General features: G+C 47.4%; 1 protein-coding gene across 7 annotated transcripts in view; it reads right to left on the reverse strand.

Moving 5' to 3' along the window:
* Window positions 1-264: 264 nt before the first annotated feature.
* dusp8a (dual specificity phosphatase 8a) overlaps window positions 265-19586 on the reverse strand; it is a 48141-nt gene continuing 28819 nt past the window's right edge. For 6 of the 7 annotated variants that reach the window (XM_084363225.1, XM_084363223.1, XM_084363220.1 and 3 more), the window contains exons 4-7: window positions 5307-5473; window positions 5038-5197; window positions 4573-4696; window positions 265-4238 (exon numbers count right to left, since the gene is read on the reverse strand). In XM_084363225.1, coding sequence (XP_084219351.1) covers window positions 3008-4238; window positions 4573-4696; window positions 5038-5197; window positions 5307-5473 — 1682 coding nt within the window. In that variant the 3' untranslated portion in view covers window positions 265-3007. Of the gene's footprint in view, window positions 4239-4572; window positions 4697-5037; window positions 5198-5306; window positions 5474-11345; window positions 12159-19586 lie in introns of those variants that run through there. The other variant, XM_084363226.1, reaches the window with a different exon arrangement.

The following is a 19586-nucleotide window of genomic DNA, read 5'->3' on the forward strand; positions in this document are numbered from 1 at the left end:
ACATCTTCTCTCTTAAATTATTCACCATCCCATCAGCATATTGGAACATGTGGCACAGTCTGAGAAAAAAAAAAATCAATGAAGCCGTGTTGTGTGGTCACAGAGGAGTTGGTTAAACACAAAATCAATAGCAAGACTCCTGGACTCGTGGATGTCGTAATGTGTTATTCATCTGTTCGGTTGGGATTCCCTCCCCAGCCGCCCCGACGTTCAAGCCCCCCATGCAAGGACACAAGAAGAAGAAGAAGCAGAGAGCAGTTTGTATTTTGTCATGTCTGTATTTTTGTCTCATTTTCACAAAACATGTACAGGGGAAGGAAAAGCCTTTCAATAGAACCTGAGGTATTTTTGCGTCAAGCAGCCTAAGGTATCAGGATTTTCTTTTAAAAACTCATCTAAATTCATCAGTGTTCTTAGATGCGTTGCTATTTACACAACATAATGATAATAATAATAATAATAATAATAATAATAATAATAATAATATTTGATAACAACAATTTTAGCAAATGGGACAGCCTGCATCATCTTTGTTACATGTCATAAATAATTCTAACAACATTTTCTTAAAAATATAGGGAGGAGGGGCGAGGAGAGGGGAGGTTGCTTGAGCCTCGGAGGGGAACATTAGGACTCTATCTGAACTTACTGTAGCTGCAGCAGCCCAAGGTCAAAGGTCAGAGATCACCAGAGAGAGAGAGAAAGCTAATTATGGGTCAAAGGAAAAAAAAAATAAACACATTTTACATTATAAATAAATAACCATCTCGCACCAGGAGAGCAAAGTTTTTCATTTCTGTCACCTCAAGATATGAAGATCCTCTTTTTTTATTCTTTCCGTTGTGTTACGCTGTTTGTATCAAAGCTTTGGAAAATAAGAAATAAGAGCAAAAAAACAAAACAAAACAAAACAAAACAAAAAATAGACTGAGAGAGAGAGAAAGCGAGGGAGCTTTACGGACATGCATTGTGCTGATGTACCAGCAGCTGTGTACCCTGTGCCGGGCTTGGCTCACTGAAAGATCCCCTGAGAATAAACAAAAGGGTGTGTGTGTGTGTGTGTGTGTGTAGGGCCTATGCTTTAATGTGTGAAAATATATGTAAGTGCATACAGTATAGGGAGTGTGTGTGTGTGTGTGTGTGTGTGTGTGTGTGTGTGTGTGTTGGCTTCAGCTTTGGTGGAACGTGTGCTGTGGTGGTGTTGATGGACTGGTGTTGGCTCCTCGGAGAGAGGACACTCTCTGTGCAAGTCAATAAATTTCAGACTTGTGTAAGAGCGTGCATCTGTTTGCATATAGTTGTTGTTATGCAAGCCCTCATGAAGCTGGCAAGAAACTGTTTTACTGTCTATGAGTGAACTGAGTGTGCGCGTGTGTCTGTTTTGCCTTCCTCAATCAAACAAAACAATCTTTTCTTTAATGCTTGAACCCTCAATTGTGATAATCCATGAATAGAGATCCTGTTCTTATGTCTCTCACTAGTGGGATGTCTGTATCATCCTCCAAATGCAAAAAACAGAGGCTCTATATTAGTACAAACAACTCTCAGGATTTGGCATTCGGAGTATCGTGTTGCCAGGGTGTGAGGGTGTAACTGAACTTGGTTTTATCAGAAAGCAGAAAAGTGCATTTCAAAAGTCATAGATCACTCTCCCCAAAAAAGAAGGAACAGCACATATTGCTTGTTTGATTTTGTTGAATGTGTGTATTTGTTTGTGTGTGTTCATAAATACCATACAGCAAATAATAATAATAATAATAATAATAATAATAATAATAATTCAACAAAAAAGAAAAATGAAATAAATCCACAAAACATTATATTATTTCTCATTACCAGAATGAACCAATACAATAAATTAAAACTATAACTGAACAAAAAGAGTCCATTAGAAGTCCATTAAAATTGCTATATATATTCATATTGTATATATAGTATTTGTCTGTCTGTAGTCAGCCTTTCTGGTGCATGCTCAGTGGTGACCATAAGGTGGTTGGCTGGGAGCAGTGGGGGACGGGGGGGGATGAGGGGGTCTATAAAGGAGCGAAAGGGCCGTTAAAGCGTACCCTCGCCACCATCCCGAAACCTCAGTCCCATCACGCTGTTAACACTGGAAACAAGGGAGCCAAAGTCAGGAAAGACACACTGTGCTTTTAGGGTGTGGGGGGGGAACACTGCCCGTCGCTAAAGAGTCTTCAACTCAGAGTTTTTTTTTCAGCTGCAAAAAATGCTGAGGATCCTTCATTGTTTGGATACAGTACCGCCATTAGATTAAGTCCTTGGGAATCTCTCTGCCTTGTGCTGTGGTGATGTGAGGAGACGGTGCTGTTAAGGAGTCTGTTATTGTCGATGATGTTGTTATGCAGAGTCTGTAGCAGGCAGAGCCAATGGGAAGGGGGGCAGATAGGGGGGGAGGGAGGGCGGACGTAGCCGTGCGAGGTTCTGAGGCTTTCTGACACCGAGGGTGAAGCTTTTGGGAGGAAAACACAGGGCTTGGTTCAAATCACAAGGCTATACACCCACTGAAGCACACTACATTTGACCGCAGGCGAGCAGTTTGTGTCCGAACTCTGTCAAAATAGGGATATTCTATATAGTAAGGATGCAACATGACACTTGCCCTGGGTCGTTTCTTTTTATCTGTGACAGAGCTCAGAAGAATTAAGAGTTTCAGTACCTACAGTCACCCCCTGTACCCCTAACCCTTCCCCAGACTTTTTCTTCAGATCCGTGTGAGAGTTCAGGATGGTTATGGTCTGCTAAGCACCACATCACAAGCTCTTTGTCTGTCCAGGTGCCAATGTTAGCCCGCTTGCTAACATTTTCACATTAACTCTCTCGCTTGTGTATCTATTTGTCCTTCTCTCACTTGGAGTCTTTAACACTGTCTTTGAGGGGGAGCACAAAAAAAAAAAAGCAATTTCTGCTCCCCGTCCGCCTCTTGTACTCCCTCTAACCAGGTCCATTTGTGCCCTCAAAGGACAGCTCTGGTCATGTCCATTATCTGTCAGGATACCTCGATGATCTCCATGCTCCCAGAGAAGCTCGACTGCTTCCCGATCTTCCCCAGTTCTTCCCGTGATCGTGTCTCGGAGATGCCCTCCTCGAACTCCATCTGACAGCTGCGCCGCTTGAACTGCTTCTCCGACGCAGGCCCGCTGTTGTTCACGCTGTTGGACATGCTCACCGTGGACGACGACACGGAGTCCCTGTGGTCTCTCTGCGTTTGTGGTGCCGAGGGCTTCTCCCGCTGAGATTTGTCTCGTAACCGCACACCTTCGCTGCACCCGAATGCCACATATGCAGAACTGCTCCCAAACCTCACCGATGACTCCTCCTCCTGTCCGACCCCTCCTCCTCCCAGCTCCATCCCTCCCTCACCGCCCTCTTCTGCCCCAAAGTGCCAGGGGGCATCCGTGGTGGGGGTGACGGGAGTGACAGGAGTGGTAGCCTGGACAGTGTCTCTGTGTTTGGTCCACATGGCCCCAGAGCCCACAGTGGGCAGGGAGGGTAGTGACAGGAGCAGGGAGCCCTTAAGGTTCTCCTCCAGGCTGGGGCTCTTGTTGTCCAGCGACAAGCTGAGGGACTGTGGAGGTTGGTGTGGGTGGGAGTGGATTGGGGAGCTGCCGGAGCTGTGTTTGGGTTTCCTCCTGGGTCTGGATGAGGAAGAACCAGACCGATGGACTTCACTTCCTCCATGCCGCAAACCTCCGATGCTGCCCCCACTGCCTGGTGAGGGGAACGGTGAATCGGAGGAGCTGGGGCTGTCTAGGACGGGAGACTGAGAGCAAACACCATTGGAGGTGCCTGTTCCTGGGCTGTCAAGCTTGCACAGCTTGGGGACGTCTTCAGAGTGTGTGGGTGCCATGCTGGGGCAGTTGGGACTGCTAGGGGAGTAGACCGACTTAATGTCCAGGGAGAAGGAGCGTTTAAGCCGGTTAGTGTCCATGATCCTCTCCGCGGAGAGGTGCAGGCCGTTGAAGCCTTGCTGGAGGGAGGTGGGTGATGGCAGCTTGGGTTCTTGTGGGATGTGGGGCTCTGCCACAGAAGAGTCATAGTTGCTGCGGTGACCGTTCATCTCGACTCCATTAACCTCAGAGCTTTGCTTAGTGTTGGTGTCAGAGATCTTGTCATCGGAGGTCAAAGCTTGCAGTAATCGCAGGCCCTTCTCAAACTCCAGGAGCTGACCAAGGAAGTTGAAGTTGGGGGATATGGACGGTCTTCGATCCTTTACAAACCTGGAGGAGGAAAAGAGTTGGAAAACATTAGTCACAAGAAAGCAGTTTTAACAAGGTCACAGTAAACAGTTTGAGTAATATCTGAGGCTCAGGGTGCGAACAGTTTTTTACTGAAGCACAAAACATAATCCTGTGCCAGTGTTGTCCAGACAAGGCAAAGCAAAGCCTTTTGTACACAATCCGCTCCCTGGCAGCCATCTAATAATTTCATTTCTCACGACTGGGGGGGGGGAGGGTGAGCGAATCGTCTAGCATTACTTTCAACAGTGAGTTGCCTTTTTACTAGGGCCGACACCTTAGCTCAGCTGGTGGTGAATGGGAGGAGCAAGCGTACCTGTAGGCATCATCTGATGACAAGCCCATTGTCTTCATGATGTATGCAATGGCGATGGTTGCTGAACGCGAGATTCCAGCCAGGCAGTGCACAATGACTCTGCAGTTTGACACCTTAGCTTTGTCTGTTGGAGGGGGGGGAAAACGCACAGGTATGAATACACATCTTAAACACAAAGTCTCTGGAGACAATCAACGTCTATTGAAAGCAAACTGACATTTCCTGGAAGAGTACAGAGGGTCACCTGAACGGATGTGTTATACCTGACGCTATTGTTATTTAAGCTGCACGTGAGCGATTATTGACTGCGACAATGTGAGGATATGTCGTATTGAATATCACGGCATTCTCCAACACATAACTTGAGATGAATTTACTTTATGAAGACACTTCCGTCTCTGGCTATTGTGCTTTTTTAACTGCTAATCTTTACCAGGAATTCAAACACTTTGATTTTCATCTTACCTATGAATTCGTTAGTTTTGTCCAGCCAGGGAAGCAACTTCTCACAGTAGTTGTCGTTAACTGGGATGCGCATAAAGTGGCTCTCGCTGATAAAGTCTGGCTTGGGGCAGGTGTTGCTGGCATTCAGCACATAGGTGATACCATTCTGGGCCATCAGATCCTGCAGAGACAGAGATAAAGTTGGTTTAAGGTCATGTTTCGTTGCCAGGTCACGACAACAAGTTAGTTAACTTTCAGTTTGAGTGAGTGAAAAGATGCATCCGGCTAACCTTGTTGAGGACGTCCTTCTGTGAGCCCAGGTAGAGGTGTGGCAGGATACGAGTGGGCCCTACGTTAGCCACAGGCAAGCAGGGCTGGGACAAGCTCATAGGCAGAGCAGTGGCAGGTTTGCCTTCACACAGGCCGGGGAAACAGGAGGAGAAAGCTGCGAAGCCTCCTGCAGAGAAAAGAAAGAGGAGAGAGCTGGTTAGGCGCGCTAATGGTTTTCCACAGAGCAGTCACACGGCACACTGGGGACTCTGCAAAGAACTCATCAGGAACATTGCACCGCCATTAGCAGAGCAGACAGACGCTCTGAAGCCTTTTCAGAGGTGAATCTGGGCTACAACGTCTGGGTCCCGCTCAGTGCAACAGGAGCAAGAAAGAGGCTCTCTGTGCTTCTGTGTGCAAGTTAGGTTAACTGCTGGGCGGCCAGGAATGTGTGTGTCTGGCCCTTTAAGAGGCAGGCGGCTCCACTTTTGGCATATGTGTATATGTGTGTGTGTGTGTGTGTGTGTGTGGCTCTGTTTCCTGCATGAGCTCATGTCCTGTAGCAGTGCATTGCGTCAGGCTGAGGGAATGAGAGAGGCCACAGGTGCAGGGCCAGGACAGAGGCCCAGTAACATCCCCCTGACAACCACACAGCACACACACACACACATGCACACGCACGGTCACACACGCACACACACACGCACATTAACAAGATACAATCTGAAGACACGATCACATAATCTTGCAGTCAACATATGCTCAATATTCACTCTCACTCGCTCGCACTGCTCGCCCCCACTTCCACACACACACACAAACACACGAATACCCACACTCATCATTACTCTGCAGTACCGCGGTTGTATAACTACAGGGTGGGGGCCAATGAGAGGAGGTGGGTGTGTGTGTGTGTGTGTGTGTGTGTGTGTGTGTGTCGAGGAGTGGGTAATGACCTCGCTGAGGAGTGTGTTGAAGGGAGGGGAGTGCTTCAAGGAAACCCTGAGCCCCAGAAAGGAGATTAGAACCTAATCTAGGTTCAGCCCAGCCTAACCCAATCTGGGACGAAGCGCGCACACACACACGCATGCACGCACACACACACACACACACACACACACACACACGGTCACAGAGTGAGAGTGAGAGAGAGAGACATGACATCACTGTTCTAAAGTAGCACACACAGCACAGCGCAGGCAGGCAGGACATTGCCTTCCGTTGTAACGCACACCCAGCTGCACCGCTCATGTAGCAACTGGCTGGCCAACACACACACACACACACACACACACACACACACACACACACACACACACACACACACACACACACACACACAAACAGAGCACACAGTGTCAGCAGCGTGGACTGTGTACTCAACAGATATGAGATCTGAAAAAAGCGGCGAACATGTAGTTGTGCAAACGGTCAGAGAATAGCATAGCGTCGGTATTTCGCGCTATGTCACAACACCCACCGCAGGTTTTTTTTTTTTTTTTTTATTCTGAGGCTGGGTGCATCTTCAAAAATGCTATTCTGGGCGCACTGTCCCTTTAAGAGCAGAGCGAAGAAGGGTTGTCTGTTTCCAGCTATTAATGGCAACCGGCGGAGCAGTGACATCAGCGCTCCACATGGGGGTTGGAGTGGAGGGGAAGGGGTGGATGGTGGATGGATAGATGCGGAGAGAGAGAGAGCGATCAGATAACTCTCAAGACGCAAGGAAGGAAAAAGCTCGATGCAAAGACGGAGAGGCCGAGGGAGCATGTGTCTATGATCTAACCTCTTTGGCCTTCTTTAGAGACGACTAAACAGACATATGTAGTTCACAGCTTGGCTTCACACTGTACAATTTCCACCAGAGCCTCTTTCTAGTGATCCTACAGGCGGTGCTACAGCGCTGCTAATTGATAAAACAGAAGGGAGGAAGGGGTAGATCTTTGAAGGGTTTCTTCCCGGTTTTCTCTGTTCCCAAGCTGCTGGTGTGGAGCCTGCACACACACACACACACACACACACACACACACAAAAGAAAATAAATGGTGCTACATATAGCCCCCACCACCACCACAGGCGTATACTGTATCTGTGTGAGGAAGCGGTATGTTCCTGGAGACAGTTAAATCAACAGGAAAAGCCTGACGTCACACAGCAACCATTTCCCTTCGTATGTGAAGACATTGTTAGAGAGTTGTTAGAAGGACAGAGGGCAGGACGTGCCACAGCGGAGACGGCGCGGAGAAAGTGTGTGTCGAGTGTATGAAGGGGGAAGCGAACACATAATGGAAATGCTCTTCTAAAAATATTCTCGGCCGCTTGATCTCGTGTGAGTCTGGATTAATAATTACAGCCGTGATTACTACAGCTGAAGTCATCTCATGCTGGATAAACACGGCAGGAAGAGTGAGTAAGGGGTTACTGGCAAGAAGGGAGACTGAAGTCAGAGATAAGAGATCCGGACTCGGCGTGCCTGCTTTCTGAGGGCTATTACATTACAGTGACATTACGTCAACGCAATTACAAACACCTTCCTTGTAGTCAGAGCTTTTTACACGGGCTGCCGCTAATGGACGTTAGTCACACAGGAGATAGCGTGTTATTGTCACCTCGTCACCTGACCCCACTCTACTTAAGGTTGCCATGACGGCGAGGAAGGGCAGTGATGTTGATGACAGTTGGCTGGCCTCGTCCCCCTTCAAGTGCTGTCAAGATGGAATAAAACACACACACTGAGTGTCCAAAGGGCACATGAACACAGTGACACACACGCACACACACACACAAGACAGCGAGCACCAAATAACCCAAAGAGACGTGCCCTCACATTCTCCAGGAGACAACGATGACACATCCGTCCATTTCGATCCGAGCACACAAGGCGCACACATAAACACACTGTACACTCACACTGAGGTCACTGAAAATACCCTGTGACACACACCAGCCCAGCTGTCCGTGCAGATGACATCAGAAAGTCAACTGGGAGAGATGAGTTCACCGTCAGCGCGGCACGATTATCACACAGCGCTACGTTAAACTCCAGAGATAAACCCAACTCCAAATGTCAAACATTTGCAGGTTCCAGCTTCTTAAATGTAAAAAAGTTGCTGCTTTTCTTTGTCATTCATGACAGCAGATGAAAAGTCTTTGGGTTTTGGGCTGTTTGTCGTACAAAAGAAGCAAATTTGAAGACATTTGTGCTTATTTTTCACATTATTTATTAGACTAATTGAGTCTTTAGCTGCAGCCCTTCTCCAATGTTTATCAAGAGGTGGCTTCATGCTTTTCCTAAAGTTGTACTAAAACCGCTTTTCTGCTGAACTGCGATGAGAAGTTTCCCCCATCACGCAGAAATGCTCTGCAAACTTTCTATTCTGGGGCTGATTAGATCACCTTTCGCACAGCGCTACGTCATGTACCTTTAACTTCTGGAAAATATGCTTGGGCAGGATGTGACTAACCCAATTCTTAACATGCACTCAAAAAAAAAAAAAAAGAAAGAAGAAGAAGAAGAAGAAAATGTTTGGGTAGAAAAGAAGAAAAAAAACACACAACTGGGAAAGAGGGCACTGTGTCGCCATCGGCAGCGCTAGCCAGCGGTGACTTCCTTTTTCCGTTTTCCTCTGCCCACTTCACCACTTATGCAACTGCTTATTTTCCTCTCTCTTTCCCCCGACAGAGCCGAGCACTCAGGCCTCCTTTGTTCGCTGGTAGTGAGCGATGGAGGTCCCCCCCCCTCCTTCGTCAGTCATTTCCTACAGCTAACTTAATATTTCAGATTAAAAAACGGTGCAGGTTATAATCCCACAGAGATGAGAGAGTACGTGTTAAGAAGAAGATATCTGGATCAAATTCTGGCTTTTTTTTGGGGGGGGGGGTGCTGCTGCTCGGCTCTGTGAATCGATGTGGAAAGCCGAGAGATGAATGGAAGTGGAATCCCGGAGATATTGAGCGGACGAAACAGAGACACACAACACCTGCCTGGCTGTTATGGTTAATGGGAGCTCTGCTGTTACATCACTGCTGCTGGTACAATTGACTGCCTCGTCAATACAAGCTCACCCCCCCCCCCCCCACCGCCCCCCCTCGCTTCTCTGTGTGTTTCAGTCGCTTTCAGTTGCCCTCTTTAACTCGTCTGTTAATGGAGAGGGGACGCACACACACAAGGCAGGCGTGTACATACACACACATACACACAACACAACACAACACTCCAGGGCCCGGGGGCATTGATCTGCCTGAATGAGTCCCCCCCCGCACACCCTCCATCCCTCCCTCCATCGCTCTCTTCTGTGGTTCATATCGGGGGAGACATGACGCCATCCACTGTGCCCCTCCAGCTGTCCCCTCCACTATGAGGGGGACATTAGCATCTCAATGTAACGCCCCCCCCCCTCCACCTCCACCATCCCTCACCCTCCCAACATGACATCATTGCACACATGTCCCACTCAGCTCCACAAAGGGGAGCGCTGCAGCCTGGTGAAGCCATGGGAGTGTGTGAGTTTTTTTTAAGAGTGGGCCACGTCTGTCAGAAATGTGTAGATTGACAGAGCATAGATGAGCTACAGGGATGAGGTCATCGCTTTTTCACGAGGGGCGTCAGGTCGATGACGACCCGGAATGACTGTGTGACGATCACGTCATCCTGGCTGTTGGTTAAACTGTTTATTGTTCTTCTATCGGAGCGGGCAGATAGCGGGAGTGTGTCACTTTGATCAAGTGCTGTTTCAGCAGCACCGTGTTAATGCAACACAGGACTATAAACCTTCCTGGTAATTTTCGCCTGAATTCACAAGTCTATTAACACAGAGGTGGGTGGAAGCGCCTCAAAATAACCTGTGACAGACGCAAAGTCTATTTTCACCTGCTGACGGCAAACATGGGACTGTTTTTTTGTGTGTTGCTAGCTTTGTCTGAGCTAATGAGTTTGATACTTGAAGCATAAAAACCTGGCTTACATGAACTGTGTGTGCACGTGTGCATGCACACAAAGACACACACACACACCTGCAGTAACAGCATGAAGTGTGGCAGGTGTGCAGGGCTGCTGTGCGAACTGCTTTGAACCGGCTTTTCTGATATGCACCGATCTGCACACAGCTTCTACATTTGCATACTAACTTTTTACACCAATATTCTCGTACATTTATGACCCAGAGGATCCGACTCACATGTTCCCTTTAATGTACATGTTGTGCAATACTCATGTATAAGCGTGTTGGTATATGAAAAAGGATTATTCCACAGCAGCACAGCTCTGCATTGCCTCATCGCTCCGTGTGAAAGGTGTTATGTTAGACACCTGCAGTGCACACTGCACACATATTGATAACATAATCTCCACAAGACACCATTCTGCAGGGAGAAAGAGAGAGAGAGTGAGCAGGAGTGAGAGAAAAAAGCCAAGAGCAGAGGAGAAGAAGGAGAAAGAGAAAGAGGCTTTGTGATAGTTTTACATCTCAATGACCACAGGCTGAGAGAGCATGAGCACTATGTCATAACGCGGGTCACGGCTCTCATTCTCTCCCCACGAGCCCTTCTTCTCTCCTCTCCTTCCTCTTCAGTGCTTCTCGTCTTCATAATGTCATCCTCTTAATCCTCCTTTTTCCTCCATTCTGTCTCTCTAAACACATTAACTGCACGAGCAAAAAGGTGGGAAAACAATTAAGCGCGTTCGGCGATGTGTTCTTTCAGCAGTAAATCTCGCTATTGATTCGCTGCACGTCCTTAAGATTCGATTCACATCTATCTTTCATTTGCAAGCGCGTCTGGACTGGAATACCTCAATACCTGAGAGCCCGCTGTGCCTTTGTACTCATCTGCAGTGCACAAACCATTATCATACGCTTCACCTTCACACACACCATCCAGCAGCAGTCAAATCCAGAGCAACTTCTGTGTTTATATCACGTTAAATCACACTCCACATTCTTTGCATCGAATAGGATGTTCTCAAACTCGTATAACTTGTACACAGACACTCACAGAAACACACACACACACACACACACACACACACATCACTTCTCCTGCTCTGAATCCAGGTGAATACACACCTCGTAGCTCTCTCCCCTCCTTCATCCGGCGGACCCTGATCTTCAGCCTCATGTCTGTGTCCTGCAGGTCCGGCCAAAAACAGTCCTCCGCTGGGGCAATCACCACATCCAGAGGCATCCCCCAGAACACACTCTGCCTCACACACACACTCACACAAATGTTCTGGTGCTCCTTCCTTTAGGGATGGAGCGAGCCCTTCGCCACACAATAAAAAAAAAAGTCCAAACAAAACAAACAGAAGTTCTGTTCTCCTCTTGATTAAGGTGAGAGTGAAAATCCCAAGTATGACAAAAAAAACAAAACTCCTGCTGGAGTTCAAGTCCACTCTGGCCAAGGCAGCTGCTCCAGTGTCCAGGCGGTGACCCTCAGAGAACAGTACAACAAAAAACTAGTCCAAAATGTCTGCTGACACACTCCTCAAGTCCACCTATAGCCAAAAAATTCCATGCAATGACCACAAAAATTCCTAAAATGCTCCGGCGTCAGTATTTCAGTAAAATTCTGTGGTTTTTGTGAGGACCGGTCGCCCACACACAGACAGCGAGAGTGAAAAACAAAAGTGTCTGTAAAAAAAAACACTGAACGTATAATAAGCCAGCTGTAATGTTCCTGCAGCTGCTTCACAGAGCGTCTGTGTGTCTCTCTGAGCTCGCTCTGTCTCTGTGAGTCCACAGCCAGAAGAGCAGCCCACTATTGTTGTGCTGCTTCGCTCTCCCCGTCTCTCATTCGCTCAGTCGCTGGATTACACTCCTCCCTCTCCCTCCCTCCTCCTGCTCGCTCTCTCTCTCTCTCTCTCTGCAAAGAGGATGACGGAGCTGCACTCTCTCCTCGAGCTCTGGGGGTGAATGAGCTCACTTGCCGTGAGCTCAGACTCTACCCTCCCTCCCTCCTTCCCTCCCTCCCTCCCTCCTCTGCTACCTCCCTTGCACCCTCCCTCTCTTGTGGAGCCAGCGCTCCGTCATAGCTAATGTCTAAGGCATGTAACCACATTCCTTACTCACCCAACAAATATGCGGCCACCTCAGGGGCCTAGCTGCGGAGCGGATCAGGGGAGGATGGAGTCGAAAGACACGGCTTTATATGTATACACGCGGCTAAAAACACTGGAGAGTCTGTGCTGGTGATTACAGGGAGGAGAAGGAAAATGTTTGGCTTATTAAAAAGACGCTCGTGTTGATGTGTGTGACAATGTGGCTCCTTGATATGAAGGAAGACGTTTGCATGCTCGCTGAGGGTTTGTGAACTTGAAATGAGGCTACAACTGACAATTATTTTCACGATTAATCGATTAGTCTAAAAAAGGCTCTGCAAAATTTTCCAGAGCCGAAAGGGGACGTCTTCACATAGCTTCTTTTGTCAAACCATCAGTCCAAAAACCTAAAGACTCTTCATTTACTGTCATCAAGGACAAAGAAAAGCAGCAAATCCTTTCATTTAAGAAGCTGAAACCAACAAATGTTTGACATTTTTGCTTGAAAAACGACTGAAACGATTAATCTACAACCAAAATTGTTGGTGATTTATTTTCTTTCGATCAACGAATTGCAGCTTTGATACAGAGGATGACTTTCTGCACCTTTAACAGATCCGTGCATCACTGAGCAGACGCTGAATACCTACATTAGGGCCGACTGCCTTAAATGTCTGCACAGTGCAGGGGGGGATTAAGACTGTGTCAGTGTGTTGAAAGCTGATTTGTCTCTGAAGGTGCGGGAATGTGTGTGACTTCACCATGTTTCCTGCGCTGGTTCATGTCTAACGCGCCTCTGTTAGGACACTGTGTTCTTGTATCGAGGATGAAAAGGTAGACAGGAGAGGAGAAGGAGAAGGAGAAGGAGAGCGAGGCTGTAGAGGAGGGAGGAGGAGGAGGAGGAGGAAGGGGAAAAAAAAAAAGAAACGAAAGCAGACAAAAGAGGAAGGGACGACTGGAGGTGATGAGAAGACCAAACTAGCTTGTGGTCGGCAGACATCACCCGTTTGACAGGCCACAGACTCTCGGTACTTTACTATGGAATGACAAACATGTAGGCCACAAGTCCAGCTATGGAAACACAGCAGCACAGGACTCAACAGAACCGCTGGAGGAGACTCAAAGTTTGCTGAAGGCTCACTGAAACTCATGCAGCTACAGCTTTTTAAACTACATGTTAAAGTCCCAAAAACGATTTATCAATTTAACACGGCGGCTTCAATTTTCTGTCGACTTCTCGCTGCTAGGAAGTTGAACAGATTCTGTACAGCAGAAGCTCTCACGAGTCCGTCCAGTCAAACTTCCTGTCTGTTCAGTCTCAGGTTGGGACATCACGGTACACTGATTACATTCAAAACCAGGTCAGATGGGCTTCAAGTACATTAAGTCATCGCCACAGTGAGCCCAGCTCCAAAAAAGGGGGCAAATAAGCTTATACAAGCTGTCTAGTTAGGGGGCCAGCTGCATGCTGATGACTGACCTCATCTCATCACTACAGACCTCTGAATGATCACACGCGGTTGAGAACAGCCTTACGTCACCCTCCTGCTCAACTGCGGGTCACTGAGAGCGGGAGTGGGAGAGGAAATAGGTCACTTGGCGATGATGATGAGCTTTGTGAAAAATGCAGACACTGGTTTTGGGGAGGGACAGAGAACAAACACACTTTCAGAACACACACACACACACACACACACACACATACACACACACACACCAAATCACTCTCATCACACACATTTTGCTCCTCATCTGCAGCTGGTTGGAGGCAGGTGTGGCACTCCATAGTGGACAACTGGGGTCACTGCACTTCAAACACACCGCTCATCGGATCCACGCCTCGGTTCAGTTGTTCTGCGTGTGGCTCGAAGACATAAAACCAACCACACACACACACACTTCCTCCGACACCTGCACACCCACGGCGAGTGGAAGCGACAAAAACAAAAGCCGCCGCTGACGTTTCAAATGCTCAAACTCAAAGCAAACAGCGTGCCCTCGCTGCCTTTATCTCCCCTCTCCTCCTCCTCGAGTCCTCAGCAGGGTAACAAGGCTCAGAATAGTAGGTGTGTTAATTAGAGGATAACAGCCAAGACGCTAAAAATGACAGCCAGGCCTTTTTTATTGACTGCACATGTGCTACCCTCCCTGCTGCGACAGAAATAGGTAGGTCGGTCACTCCGGGTAGCCCCCACCTCCTCTTGACAACTCTTAGATTTAGAGCGTGCTTTTATGGTAGAGGGCTTGTTACCGGGACAACGCACAGTTTACGCACACATACACACACATGGTGACAGCCAAAACAAGACAGGGCGATGAGCGGAGATGAGTATGAGATAGCGGTGGTAAGACTGAAAGAGAGAAGGTGCGTAAAGGCCAAAGGGGCCTCAGACACCAGAGCGACACGGCACAAGTTGTTTTGAATGCTGCAAACTGCGATGAAGAACGAACGTCGCTCATGTACGCGCAATTAAGACGGTAAACACATGAAACTGCCAATGCAAATATGTTGCAAGTAGCGTTAGGGCAAGAAAATATCCTGCTTTCATTATCGTTACAAGAATTATTTTTTTTGGTTTGTTGCACAAAATATTATGTCCTACACTGTTTGGCCGATATGGCAGAATGAAATACGTCAGGTAAGCAGATTTACACAGTGTGACAGCAGTCAGTTTTTATACCGTGGTATGCTGTGAAACCTGTACACCGCTGACACCCTACACTGAAGCATTAGCTCTTCAAACTGACAGGTGTGACCTAGAAGTCGATGCCATCTTTCTCTCTGATGCATCTTCAGCTTCACTCCAAACACATTTACACTTGGACTGCAGTTCTTTATTTACTTATTATTATTATATATTTTGTACATTATGACCTTAATATTGGAGGCATTTACGTTGCACTTTTGAGGGTTCACTGCCTTTATTTCCTGTGAAATACATATTTTTTATTCTTATTTTGACTTATTCTTTAGTTGTGGAAACTAAAATCTAGATTTATGCAAAAATCTAACATGTAACTTCGTACTAATTCTTCCAGACATGGACAAAAATATCATATTGTGATTATTTTGACAGATATTGCAATTCTGATATGATTCAGGGTTAGTGGGAACGATCATTTTTGCATCACAATTATTTTATTTTCACTGACAAAACTATTAAAACCACAATGATGTGACATTTGATGGAATCTGTACCAAACAAACATGTAATCTGAAACCTGGAGAACAAGATTTGAAGTCCAGGACAGCTTCTGGATGTTATATTTAGATTTTGATAATGTTTTATTGAATTGTGCAGCCTTAGTTTGTACTAACATAATAATAATATAAATAAAATAGTTTTCATTTGATATACAGTATCTTGTCAGCGCCCGTACCCCCGTCCCTCTTCAGTGAGACAGGCAGCGACAGGAGCGTCATCGTACACCGCGGATCATCTGTCAGGATATCACGGGAAAGAGAGACGTCATTCTCCGGATCGGGCAGGTTAGGCTGAGGAAGACTTTGAGTTAATGTGTGTGTGAGTTCATCTTTGTGTGTCTGTGTGTGTGCACTCGTGTGTGTGTGTTGCAGTCGTGCGTGAAGAGGAGCAAGGTGAGAGGAAGAGAGAGAGGACACTGCTGCAGGGGTGAGGGACGGGGTGGACAGTTATTTGCTTCAATATGCGTAAACACAGGCATATGTGCCCGTGCACAAGTGTGTATGTGTATGTGTGTGTGTTTCTGACAGTGCACGTATATTGGTGTGTGTCTGTGTGTGTGTGTGTGTGTGTGTGTGTGTGTGTTGATAGCGCTGGTTGTCAGGGGATCAGTAACAAGGCTGCTCTTGCAGTGATGTAATGCCTACAGGAGAACACAGCTGCCATGCCTGGGGGGTGAAGTAGTCACCAGGGGAGGGAGAGGGGAGGATGGATGGAGGAGCTGGAGCAATCGGGGGGTGGAGGAGGTGCTGGAGGAGAGGAGAGGAGAGGAGGAGGGGGCGATGAGGTAGCTGGGGGTGCTGGGGGTATTGGAGGGGGGGGGGAGGTTGAATCCATAGGGAGACAGAAGCTGAAAAGATGTGGTCATATCGCAGAGGGACATAATGTGTGTGTGTGTGTGTGTGTGTGTGTGTGTGTGTGTGTGTGTGTGTGTGTGTGTGTGTGAGGCTCTGTAGCAAAACCTCAAGGAAATGTGTTTGTAGCTCCATGTATCAAAAAATGTATTTTGAAAATGTATTTATTCTTTATTTAGACATTTGTTGATCTAAATCGGAAAACTTTTATAGCTTAAAACTATATTATTTTAATCAAACACCACATCATTTTGGCAAATCTTTTGATAAACAAACAAAAAAAAGGTTAAAAACATTTATGTTCCACAAATCAGAAGAATCAACGCATCATAATTTGTTCTGAGACTGATAGCGGAAGCTATTAACGTCAAACAAGAAAATCTGAGGAGGTGAAATCGAGGAAGAAACCAGAGGAGGACGGAAGGAGCTGCTTCTCAGATGTGAAGAGCAGACGGGAGGAGGGTGCGTGAGATTAAGAGAGCACTCACTGGGGCACTCGCTTGGTCGTGTGTGTGTGTGTGTGTGTGTGTGTGCTCACGCATGAGGTAGATTCATCTCTATCTGTGCAGCCTGGAGGGGAGGCCTGCTCGCATCAGTCATGCAGCAGACCCCCTGCCCTCCAAACAACTTAACCCCCTGGAGGAGCTCAGCACCGGAGGCTACTGCACCAGTAAATCTATCGCACTTGCAAAGAAATTAGTTTACACACACACGTAAGCATGCACATATACAACACACACACACACACACACACACACACATAAGAGGAGAGAAGAGCTATCAAACGCACCGAGGGGGGCCTTCAGGACCAGACGGGCCCTCATAAACCAGATGAACGACTTAAAAATCCCAGTTGGAGATGTTCAGTCGTGTGTGTGTGGACAAAAAGGAGGAGACTGCGAAGCCTCAACATGAAATGTTACCGCAGGCGTGATCTTACAGTATGTGCGCATGCATAAAAGAGCCTGCGCGTTCACTTTGTGTAAAAGTGTGAGTGTGTAAAGTGAATGTTAATTTTAGCCGCGAGTGAGACGACTCACAGCTGTTTTTCTGAGGCGGTGCATAGATGAGTAATGCATGTGTGTGTGTGTGTGTGAGGGTGAGGATAAAGGCTAAATATGTACAGGAGCTGTGCACATCAGTCTCCAGGAAAGAAAAGATGAAGCATGCATGCGTGTGTGTGTAGTGTGTGTGTGTGTGTGTGTGTGTGTGTGTGTGTGTGCTCTCGTCTGATTTCCCCAGAGGTGAGTTTGTCTACACAGCCTCACTTGAGCATAACGGATTGTTATTTCATTCTAAATGCTAATGGCCCGGGCCGGGGATGCACGGGGTTTCCTCGCAGCACTCGAAGGCAATAACGCCGTAAACTTCTTCTGCTCGTCTTCCTTCGCTGTGTCTCTCGCACGTCGGGCAGTCGGACGCGCACACGTGCAATAACAGCGCTGCTCCCACTGAGGGGGAGCTGACAGCGGATCAGTTTGGTTTTAATGAGCTCGTACCGCCGCTACGCTCAGACTGACGGGCAGGTCTCAGATCAGTTCAGTGTTAATTAGCTCCTATCGGCGCAGCAGGCAGGCTGACAGACACTGTCCTGACACCGATGCTGGAAGCCACGCCATCTGGTCCTCTGTCGGTTACACACACACACACACACACACACTGCTCAGTGTCTACCAGCGTCTCCTCTACCTGTCTCACAATTAGCTCAGACTGTCTCAGACTGTCTCAGACTGTACCGCGGTGTTTCTCCGTGGTCTCTGCGGTGTCTGTCTGTGCCTGTCGCTGAGTGGTGTGATGAGTCTCCCCCCAATATTCCTTTTACACAACAACTCCTATTATCTCATCGGCACACGCAGCGTGACTCACGGCGCGGCGACAGGCGAGAAATGTGTTAAAACCGCAAGGCCCAGTTTTTCCTGCTGACCTCAAATGAATATCGGCGCCCTGAGGAAAGAAATATTTTGTAATCAGTCTTCTCCAAACAGAAATGGAAAATAAATACTTATGTTATGACATGACATGTTCCTGAACTCGTCTTTAAATACCCGGATAGTGATACCACATTTACAATAGTGGAACAGATTTTTTAAAAAAAAGCAGTGGGACACAGACACAGACATGAAGCAGAAGTAAGGCGTTACACCCTGGAGACTGTATTTGGGCGTACAGGACACAATGACAGCGGCTATCGCAAAACAACACCCGCGGTCAGGGTTGGCTTTCCTGCCACTCCAAACCCCCGGAGACGCTGTGTGTGTGCGTGTGTGCGTGAATGTGTCACATCCACAACGCCGCAGTGACATCACTCCAGCAGCTCCAGAGGAACAATAGAGAAGCAATGACGTGATGCCGTGAGAGGAACTGGGCAAGCTGTTTCTGAGTGCACCCGGCCAACGCCTGCATCAGAAAAAGCTGATGGTGGAGCCTCTTATGTTTTTTTTTTACTTAAAGCAAAAGACGCTGTTAAAAGTACACAAACACACTCATGACACATATTTGTATACATACATGCTGAGCTCTCTAGGCGTGTCCCTCTTTCACTCCGGGGAGCCCTGATGTCACTTTATCAGAAACAGGAAATAGTTACACAACAGAGAGGGAAGTGGCCTCTCTGTAGGCCGCCTTCATCTATGCATATGTGTGTGTGTGTGTGTTTGTGTTTGTGTGTGCGCAGAGCGGTGGGGGGGTGGGAGGAGGAGGTATCAGGAGGACAGGGAATGATCTCAAACTGCTGCATTCCTCAATCTGGAAAGCCAAAATTAGCCTGTTGCGATGGAAAATCTAGCCGTCTTTATCAGGAAGCAGCGGCAGCCCCCGAAGGTTCAGCCTCCCGAAAGTTTGTGTGTGGTCAGCATGTATTTACGGTAATAAGACCTCTAGTTACAAGCCAGTGCGCATACCAGGCAAAGTGTTAAAACCGCCGAGGATTTAAACTCTCTAGCTCTCGCTAGTGCCAATGAGCCTGGAAAAAAGAAAATCCCCCTTCTGTCTTTGGAAAAAATTATTAACAAACTGCGCATTTAAAATAGATTTTCTCATACTGTAACACAATTCTGAAGGCTGCCAAGAAACAGGACCTCATCCGCACGGAGGAGGTGCAGCCTAAATCTGATTAAGAAAAAAACATGGCAACCAATTTAGGTAAATAAGGAAGGAGCGCTGTGGAATGCCAGAGATAAAGAGCATCAAAGACGGCACGGTGATAAACAGGAA

Source organism: Pagrus pagrus (assembly GCF_965226575.1).
Source record: "Pagrus pagrus genome assembly, chromosome: 10".
Lineage (NCBI taxonomy): Eukaryota > Metazoa > Chordata > Actinopteri > Spariformes > Sparidae > Pagrus > Pagrus pagrus.